The sequence below is a fragment of the Triticum dicoccoides genome, chromosome 5B (genome assembly GCF_002162155.2).
Source record: "Triticum dicoccoides isolate Atlit2015 ecotype Zavitan chromosome 5B, WEW_v2.0, whole genome shotgun sequence".
Lineage (NCBI taxonomy): Eukaryota > Viridiplantae > Streptophyta > Magnoliopsida > Poales > Poaceae > Triticum > Triticum dicoccoides.
Genome location: NC_041389.1, coordinates 566672489 through 566687119, shown reverse-complemented (window position 1 = coordinate 566687119; position 14631 = coordinate 566672489). Strand labels below are relative to the sequence as shown.

General features: G+C 39.3%; 1 protein-coding gene across 1 annotated transcript; it reads right to left on the bottom strand.

Annotated features, from left to right (window-relative positions):
* Positions 1-4042: 4042 nt before the first annotated feature.
* Positions 4043-4673, bottom strand: LOC119306175. Its single transcript, XM_037582474.1, has one exon. It carries the CDS (start codon positions 4606-4608, stop codon positions 4234-4236), a length of 375 nt encoding a protein of 124 aa, XP_037438371.1. The 5' UTR covers positions 4609-4673; the 3' UTR covers positions 4043-4233.
* Between the last annotated feature and the right edge of the window lie 9958 nt (positions 4674-14631).

Below are 14631 nucleotides of genomic sequence, written 5' to 3'. Positions count from 1 at the left end.
TTATTCATTTTTCACAAACTTGAGCGTATTTCACATGAAACTTTCAAAATGCTTGACCATTTTTGAAATTTGGTTAACATTTACAAAGGCCTCACACAAGTTTAATACATGATCATTGGGCAAGTGTTTGAACCAAGCCTCACATATGGCGTGTTCCTGCTTTTCATAGGTATTCGAGTGAAACTTGAACCACAATGAAACCCCATTGTAATCCGTATAAAAGATTTACAAAATCATGAAATCACGGGAAGCTCACAGAATCCATTCTATGGAACTTACATGAATAAAAGGATGTTTTAGAAAGTTTTGTAATTATTTCGTTTTAGTTTAATAAATTAAAAACCAAAATTTAAAAACACATATAACCTTGGTATTGTGTCATAGAGCTCATCAAGATAAAGAGCAAGGTCAAAATGAATGGACATCAAATTTAAAACATTTAGAATTTGTTCTTAGTTTGCATAAAATTTTAAATACCTAGTTTTGAATGTTTTGAGGGAGGGGGACTACAAAATTATTTTTGTTAAAGTTCATAACTGTAAATGCAAACGTGACCAAATGCATATATTCAAACAAGAACAAAAAAATTGAATGATTCACAAATCCCCTTAGCACATTAGCACACCCTAAAGATCCTACTGCATTCTATGAAGCCGCGGACGGTTGGTCTATATATTAGATGCATCGTGGCCCACGCATGAGTGAACAATCAATGGGCTACTATATCCTAGTATATCAAAGGATTCAGTAACTCCTCAAGACAAAAACGTTCAGGAAGAAATTATGGTGGGTGGCCATATTTTCTTTCCTGTTTTCTCTACAATTTAAACCCACTTGTGTTTTGTGCAACAAAAATTTGGTGATGTAATGTTCTTGTACACATCTGCCAAGTGATCTTCTCACATGTTGCTCCACATGAGTACGTACCAAAGAGAATCCATTGCCATTACTTAAACACTCTTCTGCCACCACGGTCAACTTTTCCCTATTACTTCTCTCCCACCTACTATGCACTACCTTTCCTATATAAATGGTTGAGGTCCAAACAAAATATATCTAATTTTCTAGTGACATACGACCCCCCCCCCTCTGTTTACGCACCGGATAAGTCATGTGGAAATCCTTCACTAGCGTATTCTTGTAGTTGTTCTTTTGAAAGGCTGAAGTTCGGACATCTATCTAGCTAAGAACCCTGTGATGATGATCAAGTATGTTTTATGTGCTGTAATGGATGTTAAACACAGTGGAAAAGATGCATGCATGCATCGACCTCTTTTTTGAATGAGCGGTGTTGGGAAGCATGAGAAGCAAGCATGAGAAGCATTCAGAACTTCAGATAGTTGATCATGTTATCATGATGCGTGTGCTTCTTCATCGCAATATGGCATAGCTCATTCTGATACATCCTACATGGAGCACTACATTATCATGGACCGGAGCTAGTAGCTCGTGTGGAGGTTTTAACATTTATAATGACCTCGCTCAAGACGAAATGGTGCATGCACCATGTTTGTATCTCTTTGTTCCATGAACAGCCAGCGCAGGTTAAACCACTGAAAAAATAAAAAAAGGCCAGCGCAGATGTGAATCCTAGTTGAGTTTAAATTTTGAGACATGCATGTTGCTAGATAATAAAGAGTTTCAAATGAAACAAAGATAGATAGATACTCTTATTAGTTTGTATGTAATCAAGATGGTCTTCTGTGCCAGTAAATATGTTGGTTGATTTTGATAATAGATAGATAGATAACTCTAAACTCAAGTGCATCATGGGTGAAAAGGTACATGAGTGGGAAGGAAAAATCTAGAAAGGATTCATTGATGCCAAATACATGATCAATGCCCCAAATATATTTTGTAGTAATGTATTGGGTGCTTCCAACTTTTGGAAAGGTTTCATGTGTGCGGCCAAGGCGGTTTATATTGGATCTAAGTGATTGTTAGGATGTGGCAACAACATCAGTACCGGGAACTTTTTTGGATTTGTCAATAGCATTTCCAAACTATACATAAAGTTGGGATGGGGAGACTTTGAAAATTACTTTTTAGACAAACCTTTGATGATAACATGTTGAACATGTGGTTAGAGCTTGTTGAAATTGCTAAAAGTATTTTCTTTACTGATTCCCAGGATTCTCTGGTGTGGCAATATGGGAACTCTGGTGAATATTCTTTCAGGTCTCTTTATGCAATCATTAATTTCCAAGGAATTACCCATGTTTTCATTCCTTCGTTTGGAAAATTGTAGTTCCTAGGATTCATGTGTTTTTATGGCTTCTTTTTCATATCAAAATCATGACTAGGGACAATGTCAAGAAGAGAAACTTGAAAAGATTGTGAGTACTGTTCATGTAAATAATCTATACGACATCTTTTCTGTGATTGCATTGTATCCAAACAAATCTCAAACGTGATCAAATTGTTATTTGGTAGAGATTTAGGGGTGGATTTCTCACCTGTTGCTTCTCTCTGGGCAATAGGGAAGAAACAAGGTGCATTAAACATTGTTAATGTTGTTGCTCTCTGGGTTCTATGGAAACACAGAAATGGCATGATTTTTATGGTGCTCCTTGAATTTCTCCTAACCATATTTGGTGGCCAGTCTTAAGACTAATAAGAAAATGGGAGGTCATATTCAAGGACCATACGACCACCCTGATGAAAGATTTGTGTCTTCATGTTCAGCAAATGATCCTACCCCCTTTCCAGCTGGAGTGGGGGTAGAATTGGGACTGGAGGACAGGCGCCACCCAGCTACATGTCCTGGAGCGGATGGAGGAGAGATCACACCCAAGTTGCACTCTGTGGTGATGGAAGGGAGCCCGGTCTTGACCATCGAAGCCGCCTGCCTGGAATCGCCACTAATTGTTTGAGTGTATGAGAGGAATCTTAGTTGGTCGTACCGTGGATGTTTACGTTTTCCTGTTTTGAACTTAGGTTTAACTTGGCCTTACAGGCCGTTGTGTTGTTCTAGACCTACATGTCACGCTTCTTTCTTTGCAATGGGTGGGGTCGGGGAAGCCTTCCTGTTTTTCTAAAAAAAAGCTCTTTACTCCCTCCCTCTCGGTTCAATAAAAGGGTTCAATTCAAAAATCTTTTCAGCCAAGGTAGATGGTGATGGAATAAATTTTATAGTTTGCAATAGAACTCAATTAGTGTGCTCGGTTTTTCTATTAAAAAGATCATATCTATCGATGCTTAATTGCAACGCACACATGCATGACCATTAAATGATCAAAGACTTTTCCACCCATTGGTGAATTTTCTCTTAATCCTACATGCATCAATTTAATGCACTTTAAAATATAAACATGTTTTTTGGGGGGTCAAAAATATAAACATGTGATGGGGAGCAAGGCAACTCAGGTTGTTTAGCGACTGCACGCGTGGCCCGTTTCTTTCTTCTTCTTTTTGGTTATGGACTGTCTAGCTGCGTTCATGGGCCTTATTTCTTTTTTTTTCCCTAGTTTTAGTGTGGGGCCTCTTTCATGGGCCGAGATACGTTGTCACACAAAAAAAACTCTCTGGTACTTCTAGAATTCCTCCTTTTTATTGATTTTCCTTTTTTGTTTTCTCTTCTTTTTTTTCTTCTTTCATTTTCTATAACTGAATTGATTCCATATTACTTTTTTTTACTTTTTTTTCTTTTAGTTTAGATGACCTCGTTTGTGGGGGCTAGTGGGTTGAGGGGAGAAGGGGAAAACGTAATTAAGGAGCTTAATTACCATCTATCTCTTTCCTGCCCTTCCCCTCTTAATTCACATGGCACATTACTTTCTCCCAAATTTTCCCTGATAATTCCCACCACCCACCAAACAATAGTTTTGGACTTAAAAAACAACTTTCCATGCCTAATCCCCTATACTAAACACTCACTTGGAAACGCTCATTCCCTTTCCCCTTCTCTGCTCAACACTCAACTCACTAGCCCCCAGCAAGCTGCCAATTTCCGCGCAGAATGTGAGGTCCTAGTAATTGAGAAATAACGACCGGATCACCAGAAAAGAGAACAGTACGTACTCTGCTGCTGTCCAGCGAATCAGACGGTGGAGTATGCAGCTACATGCGCACCTCCGTCCGCATTATTCATTCATTTCTTGTAGCAGAAGCCAGAAAGCATATGTACACCTTTCACGAGCACCCAAAATCTAACATCGACTATGTTGAGACCAAGTAAACAAAACAAAAATAAAAACAAAAGCTAAGCAAGGCGTAGGCAGGCGGATCGGCCAGCTACGACGTCTGGCCAGCGACCAACCGCTGCCTTCTTCTCCGGTACTCGTCGTTGTTGGACGACGGCTCCACCACGTCGGCCGCGAACCGCACCTTATTCTTCCCCGTCGCCGGCCTCACGCCGCCCGCCATCTGGCCCCCTAAACCAATCGATCGGACGAGCAAAACAAGTTCCTGTGAGACCAACACAAGAGAGCGCGCGGCATGCATGCAAGCGCGTGCCGTTGACTCACCGTACTCCTGGAGCCGGATCTTCTTCCTCAAGTCGGACTCGAGGCCGCGGTAGAGGCGCACAGTGGCGAGCGTGACGGCGGCCGACACCGCCGCGACGGCGACGAGGCCCGCGCAGTTGCCCCCTCCGACGCCGGCCTCCATGCCCTGGTTTGGCAAGGTGGGCGCCCGTTTTTTCTTCTCCCCGTTGCAGAACAGCTACCGGGAGCGCGCGATGACCCGACCGGCCGGCCTTGCAAAGGAACTGTTAGCCAACTTTTGTAGGGGAGGAGAGGTTATATGAACTTAAACTGGCTGTGGCTTTATTTATCAGTTTGGATGGATAATCTGGACTGGCGGAAGGCGAGGGGAACGAGCCTCTCGTGAGAGACCTGGGCTTTAAAAATTAGGCTGGCCGGCTCCGATACGATACGTGCCACCACGCACGCACGCTTCCCTCCCGCCGGAAAAAGGCGCACGCACGTGTCAGCATGTATGTGTCGTCAGGTCAATGGGTCATTTTTCGCGAGAAAAAAAGGGCCATTGTGTCATTCGTGAGCTGGCAACAACGCAGGTCTAGCTTGCTAATTCTGTGGCTAATTCTTCCCTAAAAAAAATCTATGGCTAATTCTGTACGGCGCGTGGTGGAACCAGTAATGCTTTTACCGTGCGCGCGATCGAACTGGTCGCCGCGCGACAAAATCACTTGACCGCCAGAACCAGGTCAAGCTACTCTGTTTTGTTCATGTCCCTTTCATACATGTTCCTCTGTTTTGTTCTGAGATAATTGCATCTACAGTCCTCGTAGTCGCTGGCGACGTTCAACTTGGTCCTGGAACTTGCGTATTGCTTCAATACGGTCCCGGTACATGAAAATATATAGTTAATACGGTCCCTGAGGTTGAAACAACAGTCCTGGCTCTACACGTTGCATACGTATCTCGTATTTGCGTAGGAGACACGTGGGCCGAGAGAAAAAACGCAAGCCACCGGAACAAAACGTGGGCTGTGACGTCGGCCCATATGTCAGTGGGCCGAGTAAAAATCGAAAAAAATATAAAATGCGCAGCACCTGGGATTCGATCCCGCACACAGTGGCACAAACCTGCTCGAGCAAGCCACAGCACCAAGCGCATGATCTTGTATTTATAACGGGATGCATACTATATTAGTACGTGCGTTTTTGTCTTTTAAAACAATTCGTGAATTTATAAATATTCATGAGTTTTTTTAAACATTCATCGATTCAAAAAATGTTCTAGATTAAAAGATAAAGGTTCGTTTCTACAAAAAATGTTCACGATTTTATAAAAAATGTTCAAAACAATGTATGGGAATTTTAAAAATGCGTACACAATTTGAAGAATGCATGCAACCAAGTTTCGAACCCGTGATCCCCAGCCAAAATTTGCGCGCGCAAACAACCACACTAAGGTCCATTCCGCTATAGCAGGCCCAGACACATTTTTTGAAAACGCGCGTGCTAGCGAATTAAGCTGGCAGTAGTAATTTTGTTTTTGCGAAAAACAGTAGCATTTGCTACTAATAAGATGCACATGGTTTCGAACCATAGTTTATTTTCTTTTTCGTCTTTTCTGTTTCTTTTAATTTTCTTCCTTTTCTGTTTATTTTAATTTGTAAAATAATGTTTAAAGTATTCAACATTTGTTAGCGCTTTCAAAACTAGTTCAGAATATTTTTTAACGAATCAGATTTCGAAAATAGTTTGAAGTTTTAAATTTTGGTCACAGTATAAAAAAACTATTCGAAGTTTTCAAAACTGTTTTCATTTGCAAATTTTTTTATTTTTCGGATTTTCAAATTGTTCCCGGTTATAAATTCTTGTTCTAAATTTAAATTTTGTACAGAAATACAAAAAATTCCCCCTTTTCAAAAAATTATCCAGAATTTAAAATAATGTTAGTGTTTTTGATGATTTTTTCATGAACAAGTCTTTTTTCATGTATTTATCTTTTTTGTATCTGTCACATACAAGCACATATTTGAAAATATTGCACAGTGATATTGTGCTAATATACAATTTTGAAAATATTGTGCATATACATACAATTTTGAAATTTTCAGGAAGTAAAAATCCATTTTTTTTACTGAATAATAACATGTGTACCCCCTCTGCACCCAAAAAATAAAGAATTTTATAGAATGCGAATATTTTTAAATTATGATTTTTCTTAAAAATTCGTGAATATTTTTTGAATCCACGAGCATTTTTTGAAGTGGCGTACATTACTTTAATCTAGAACATTTTTTGAATCGATGAACGTTTAAAAAAACTGATAAATATTTATAAATCCACGAATTGTTTTAAAAGACAAAAAACGCACATGCTAATATAGTAGGCATCCCGTTATATATACAAGATCATGCGTTTGGCGCTGTGGCTTGCTCGCGCAGGTGTATGCCACGGTGTGCGGGTTCGAATCCCAGGGGCTGCGCATTTTCTTTTTCGCTTTTTACTCGGCCCACTGACATATGGGCCCTATACCGATGTCACGGCCCACTGTTTGTATTGGTGGCTTGCGTTTTTTCTCTCGGCCCACGTGTCTCCTACGCAAATACGGGATACGTATGGAACGTGTAGAGCCAGGACTGTTGTTTCAACCTCAGGAACCGTATTAACTACGTATTTTCATGTATCGGAACCGTATTGAAGCAATACGCAAGTTTCAGGACCAAGTTGGACGTCGCCAGCAACTACGAGGACTATAGATGCAATTATCTCCGCTTGAGCCGATCATTCCTCTTCAATTTCCTCCCTCGTCCCATCCCACGGCTTGTAGAGATCCTCAGTACACCGACTATTGTACACACCAAGCCGAGGACGAAGCCCACCGGAAAGTAGGGCCATCGGTATCGGGCGTGGAGTTTCTACACTAGGGCCATCGGTATGGGACGTGGAGTTTCTGCACCTGGTGCACATGCACCACCAAACCTGTGTGCTGCTGCGGAAATTGTTACCAAAATCAGCTGTAATATATCTTGATGAGATTAAATGAAATTTTAATATACAATTGTTCAATGAAAAATACAAACTTTGTGAACGTTTATAAGACATGTATGATTTATTGTATTCGATTATTATATGGTTGAATTTTTTATGTAGGATATAAATACCGTTCTACATACATGTTGATAGAACTGAAATAATGGCGTTAATTAGGTGGCATGCATTTATTTTTCTCCTTTTTCTCAGTACACCAGCTAGCAGTTTGTTTCTTTTTTTCCTTTTCATTCGTTTATTCTTTTTCACCTTTTTTTGTTTAATTTATTTGTGAACAATTTTCAAATTCATGAAAAAAAACTTGTGAATCTGTGAATTTTTTTCAAATTCGTGATTTTTTAGCTCATGAATCTTTTTCCAATCCATGAACTTTTTCAAGTTCATGACCTTTATCGAATGCTTGAACTTATAGCTCGCAAACTTTTTTCAGAACCACAACCTATTTTTCATGAACTTTTTCACGATGTTTTTTCTTCAAATTCTGAGCTTTTTATAATTTTCGTGAACTTTTTACAAAACTGCGAACATTTATCAAATCTGAGATTTCTTTTTCAGTTTTCCTGAACAATTATGAAATCTGTGAACATTTAATAATTCGTGAACAAATTTGCAATCCATGAAGATTTTTAAAATTTATGAACTTTATCTGAAATTCACGAACTTTTTAAAATTCCTGATTTTTTTTCTCATATCCATAAACCCTAGTTTTTCAAAATCGAAAATTTCTCCAAATTCGACCTTATTTAAATTTTCTCGAACTACTTCCAATTCATAAAGAATTTCGAAATCCATTATCTTTTTTTAAAACGAACTCTTCAAATTTGTGAAATAATAATTCAAATGAGTGAACTTTTTTCGACCACTACTGTACTCGTGGTGGTACAGTAACGGAAATTAATAGTCTTTCGAGACGCTACACAAACTCGACCTGCTACAGTACTGCGAAAATGAGCCGGAAGAAATTCTCGCTTCGTTTTTTTTTCTGGTTCAATCTTTTTACTCACTTCCCAGTTAACCGGTCGCTGTTGACCGTTGATCAGTTCCATGTTGACAGTTGGATTTTCAGAAAAGATTCACAAAAACGTGAATTTTTTAAAAAATCACAAATTAGAAAATATTCTTGTGCCAAAAAAATTCAAAATTTTCTGGAATTTTTTTGCAAATTCCAAAAAGGTTCATGAATTTGAAAAACAGTTTATTGGTTTCAAAAACAAGTTCACCAATGTTGGAAAAAAAGATCATCAGATTTGAAAAAGTTCACCAGTTTTGGAAAAAATAGTTCATCGATTTCCGTAAAAATTCATAAACTTGAAAAAAGTTCATCGATTTCGAAAAAAGTTCACCAATTTTGACAAAAAAATCATAAACTTTAAAAAAGTTCAACAATTTCCAAAAACTTTATCCAATTCTGAAAAAAAGTTCATTCAATTTAAAAAAATTACACTTTTTGCAAAAAAGTTCATCAAATTTTAAGAAAGTGAAAGAAGAGGAAAAAAGAATAGAAAGAAAAAGAAAAAATAGAATAAGAAACTGGCCTAGGAAACCAAATATCACAAAAAAGAAAAAGTCGGCTGAAAGCTTCCAAAAGCCCAAAACCGGGAAGAAGAAATTTCTAAATGGTCCGGCCCATTTTAAAGCACCAAGCGAATTTTTCTTGTTTTTTTTTTCGTAGATTTTCAATGGTTTTCTTCACAAATGCTTCGCCTTCCTGTAATTTTTTACATATTTAATTTGTGATTTAAAAAAATACATTATCCTTTTTCAAAATTCACAAACCTTTCTTATGTTTTGAATAGTTTTATAAATTCATAAGTATATTTTAAATAATTCATGAACAAATTTTTTTCTAATGTTTTTATTAGTGAACAGTTCTCCAAGTTTCACCAATATTTAGCAAATTCACCAGCATTATTTAAATTTATAAATTTTTTACAATAATCCAAGTAAATTCGCTAATATGTATTTAAATTCATAAAAAAATGTTTTTGAAATAATAAACTTTTAAACCTTTAAAATCGATCCCTACAAGTATGTTATGTGTTATTACGCAGGCCCATGTTAGCCTTCGAACAACAACAACATTCACGCGTTTTAGCGTTAATGCGTCATACAAGGCATAGAATAAGACCTCCTAATCCAAAGTTCGCGCTAAGCGGTACGAAGTGAGCTACGGGAGCTCCTATTTGACGCATTTTGTGTCAAATAAGCCAACGACACAATGTGTTGAGACAGTCTGATGTAAAATTCATCGCAAAAAGGTGACACTAAAAATAATCGAACTCCTGGTCACTCACTGGTGAACTTGTGTTGCTAGCCAGTTGAGCAGACAATTATAAGTGACAAACGAACATCATGGAACCTAAGAATTAAAGCAATGGGTGGATTTGAACACATTCTAGATATTTTCAAACATTGTAAATTGTGAAGAAATTTTTGAAAGGTAAATATTGTTAGAAAAATCCAAGCATTTTTTGAACAATGCGAACAAAACTTTGAGAATTTGAAGAATTTTGAAAAGATCGAACAATTTTCGAAATTCCAATACATTTTTCAAAATGAGAACATCTTTTATGGTGAACAAAATTTGAGAATCAGGAGACTGTTTCAAATTCTGATTTTGTTTCAAATCAGGAACAAAACTTAAAACACGAACATATTTGGAAATTATGAACATTTTTTGTAAAGGTGAAAAAAAATCCCTGATATTTTTTATTGTTGAAAAATATGAAAACATGAACATTTTTTATTCTCCGAAGAAATTATGAAAACGGAAACACTTTTTGAAATTCCCAAGCATTTTCCGAAATTTGTGAACATATTTTGAAAATCAAACCATTTTCTGAAATTTGTTAAGATTTTCTGAATTTATGAAGGAAATTTTGAAATTGAGAACATATATTGAAATTTTAAATCTGAACTTTTTTGAATTTTTGAACATCTTTTGAGAACTAGCGAACAACACTTTTTTCCTGCAACTCGGCAGCAAACATTTTTTATAGGAATTTCTGAACAAAATTTGAAAAATGTACAAATTTTGACATTTGTTGAAAAATAAAATAAACTTTTAAAAGGAGAAAAATGAAACAGAAGAAATAAAAAATAAAAACAATAAAAAAGATAAAATGAAAAATGAAATAAAAAATGAGAAAACCACTTCAGGAACCTTCTAGGATGTTCCCAAAACAGGGAACGCTGGAACGCTCAACGGGCAGGCCCACCTCAAATGTTCGCTCTATCTCCTGTGTTTTGCCCCGACAGATTGCCGCAACGAGCGGCAAATAGGGTTTTCCATATAACTTGTGCTTGTCTCATGGGGTCACCGGTTTGTGGGTTTATAAAACAAGATGTGGACATCATGGGCGAGGGTTGTGCACGGGCTAGTTAGAGACTAGTTATAAGTTAAATATTATTGGACCCAATAGGCAATGTACCCCATGGGCTTAGCCTCCACGGTCTAAAATTACCCATTGTGGTTTAATGCTCAATGCCACTTTTGATTTTGCTCGCACAAATTATCACTTTTGGTGAATTCGCATGCTTTACCTTCTTGTTGGTATGATATTGGTTTTACCTTCTCTTCTGGCCCAACTCTTTTACTTCAGAGGCATCTTCTGGTCCATAAAAAATCACCGTAAATTTTTAGGTCATTTGGACTTCATTTGGTATTCTTTTTCTGTAAAACTCAAAAACAAGGAAAAAGCAGAAACTGGCACTAGGCTCTAAGTTAATAGGTTATTCCCAATAATCATATAAAATAGCATATAAATGCATATAAAACATACAAGATGGATAATATAATAGCATGGAACAATCAAAAATTATAGATACGTTGGAGACGTATCAATAAGTGACAGATACAACCCGGTGATCGCTCTCTCACAGGGTGACGGAGAGGATCTCCGGGTAGGATTGTTGCTATACGATGACACATGTTCTATACTGAAAGTGCTAGTATCCGACTAGAGGGGGGTGAATAGGCGATTTTTATGAAAGTCTTCAAAACATGGGTGTTTCGAAGACAAACAATAGAAATGACCCTATTGATATGCAGCGGAAGGTAGACTACACTAGACAAGCCATAATCAAGTAAGGAATGAAGTGAAAGCACGAAGATTATAAGCAGCTAGGTAGATTGGATCAAGATGGAAGATAGTATGAAGCCAAACAGACAACAGTCTTCACACAGTGAAGTCAATAGATCAAGCAAGTAGGCAAAGACTCCATGAAGACAAACTATAAGTAAGGTGAGAGAGGTAGGATAGAACCAGTTGCTCGGAGAGGACAAGGGATTTGTTGGACCAGTTCCAGTTGCCATGACAACTGTACGTCTGTTTAGGGAGGTTGAGATTCAACTCAGAAGACCGTGTCTTCACCTTATTCCCCTTGAGTTAAGAACACTTAGTCCCCGCCCAATCACTCTAGCAAGTCTTCAAGGGAGACTTCCAAACCTTCACATACTTCATTCACCGGCAATCCACAATGACTCTTGAATGCTCAGAATGCGACGCCTAACCGGCTGGAGGATTCACAGTCCTCAAGTGTAATGAGTCCTCGGATCACGCGGACGGAAAGACTTCAGTGATGCCTAACACTCTTTGGCTCTGGGTGTTTTGGGCTTTGTCCTCGCAAGGATTCTCTCTCAAAGGCTTCAGAGGTGGGTTGCTCTCAGACGACAAAAGCCGTGCACTAACTCTAAGTAGTCGCCAATTTATGGTGTAGGGGGTGGGCTATTTATAGCCAGGAGGCAACCCGACCTGATTTGTCCAAAATGACACTGTGTCACTAAGGAACTGACACGTGTCCAACGCTCAGATTTCAAACACATGTGGTAGCTTAGCTTGGGCTACAAGCCAAGCTGACTCATCCAGCTCTGGATAAGATTTGCTCTCATTGTCTTCGCTCAAAGACATAGGTTTTGGTTGAGCATCACATCAATCACTTTGAATTTGTTCACTTGGACCCCACTTAACACTACGGTGGTTCCTACGACTCAACAAAGAAAAGAAAAGGAAACTACGAAACAACTATGTCTTCGCACTCCATAGTCTTCACGCGATGTCTTCTCCTGTCATAGTCTTCAATATGAATGTATTCATAGACCACCATTGTCTTCAATGTCTTCACACATTTTTAGGGATCATCTCTGGTAGGTAAACCGAATCAATATGGAACTACTACATGTGTTATCCTGCAATTCTCACAAACACATTAGTCCCTCAACCAAGTTTGTCATCAATACTCCAAAACCAACTAGGGTGGCACTAGATGCACTTACAATCTCCCCCTTTTTGGTGATTGATGACAAACTGGTTGAAATTTTCAACGGGGATAAAAGTATGTGAAAGTTTAGTGTGGTGAGTATTGTCTTCATACATAAGACGAGGCTCCCCCTGAAGATGTGCATATAGATGACTTGCGTTTGAATGCAAATGCACATGGCAGGTTTTGCTTTGTCGAGGCCATCATCAAAGTGTGAAGACAATGCATTATGCATATTAGCAAGTAACGAAGATAATGATATGCATAATGCAAAATGGACATCTGCAGAATGACTTCATGCGGGATTTATTATCGCATCACAGAATAGCAGATAACGTAGTAGACGACCATCAAGTTTAAGTGTTAGAACTCAGAGAACCAAATGTATCAAAAGATGAGAGTTGTAAGACTTAGTACAAATAATGCAACCACCCATAAGGACCCACTTGAAGACTATCAACTCATATGATTCTCCCTCTTTTGTCAGTAATGACCAAAAAGGTTTGAAGACATAGAGCATCTACTCGTTCCCAGAAGGAGCAGATGGAGGAGCAGGGTCGTTGCTGGAGTTTGGTGGTGCAGAGGGGCCTGGTGCAGAGTCGATACGCGCCGAAGTGGTAGTAGGTGAAGTAGCATCATCTTCGTCATCGATGACTCTGGCATTGACAGTTGCCGCTGAGGAGGAGTACTCAGAGTCTTCGAATGAGGGAGTCCGACGCAAGACAACTGACGGTGTCCTGGACTAGGGGGTACTCACCACGTCGTCTCCCGGTCAGTTGGATTGGGCCGAGGATCCCCATGGCCGTATACTCATGGGCCAGTCCGGACAGTTGCCGCATACAAGGAAGATTCCACAAAACTTGGCGATCAAGACAAGGACTCCTCCCCCACTGGCGTATTCGGCTAGAACTCTTGTTATCCTAGGCCTCTGGTGCATTATATAAACCGAGGCCAGGCTAGTCGATAGATATACAACAACAACCATTACGACAATAATACCATAGGCTAGCTTCTAGGGTTTAGCCTCCTTGATCTCGTGGTAGATCTACTCTTGTAATATCCACATTATCAATATCAATCAAGCAGGACGTAGGGTTTTACCTACATCAAGAGGGCCCGAACCTGGATAAAACATCGTGTCCCTTGTCTCCTGTTATCATTGATCCTAAGACGCACTGCTTGGGAACCCCTACCCGAGATCCGCTGGTTTTGACACCGACATTGGTGCTTTCATTGAGAGTTCCGCTGTGTGATCGGCGAAAGGATCAATGGCTCGACTGCAGGTCAACTGCGACGTCGGCTTCTTCGTCGCCAGCTCGGCTGGTCACCTTGGCTTGACCAAGGACTGCGCCCTACCTCTGATCGTCATGTTCGGATGAAGGCCTTCATCAACACCAACTTCGATCTCTATCAAGATCATGGAGGAGTCATCCACGGAGCTCGGGGGCTCAACGTCAACACTGCCCTCAGGCGACTGTGCTGTTTTTCTGGACAACAAATTTGTATCCACCGCCACCACCTCCTCGAGTGTCGCTTAAACGATTACTTCAGTGGAATTATGCGGAATTAAGTCTACAACAACCCTGCAAAAATTTCGTCGAGTTTCGATGGAGGAATCTCCGGCAATCTCCGATATACCGGAGCCCTGTTGAATCTGGACGAGAATCTGGACGAGTTTAGGACGTGGTATCCAGAATCTAGCTCGGATGTCCTTTGGAGGATCCAACCGTTGATTTACTGCGGAATTCCCATATCTACCACCTGCCAAAAATTCAGCTCGATCCGACCGTCCAAACTCCGGGAAACTTCCGATTAGTGCATCACTTTTTGGATCTGTTTTCTGCGCGAGAACGAATCCGACCCGAATTCATCTTCTTTATGAACGGGATCTCGGACATCCTTTTTGA

Excerpts from the sequence above, each read along its gene's own strand:
- LOC119306175 (XM_037582474.1), bottom strand. The coding sequence starts at position 4,608 with ATGGAGGCCGGCGTCGGAGGGGGCAACTGCGCGGGCCTCGTCGCCGTC.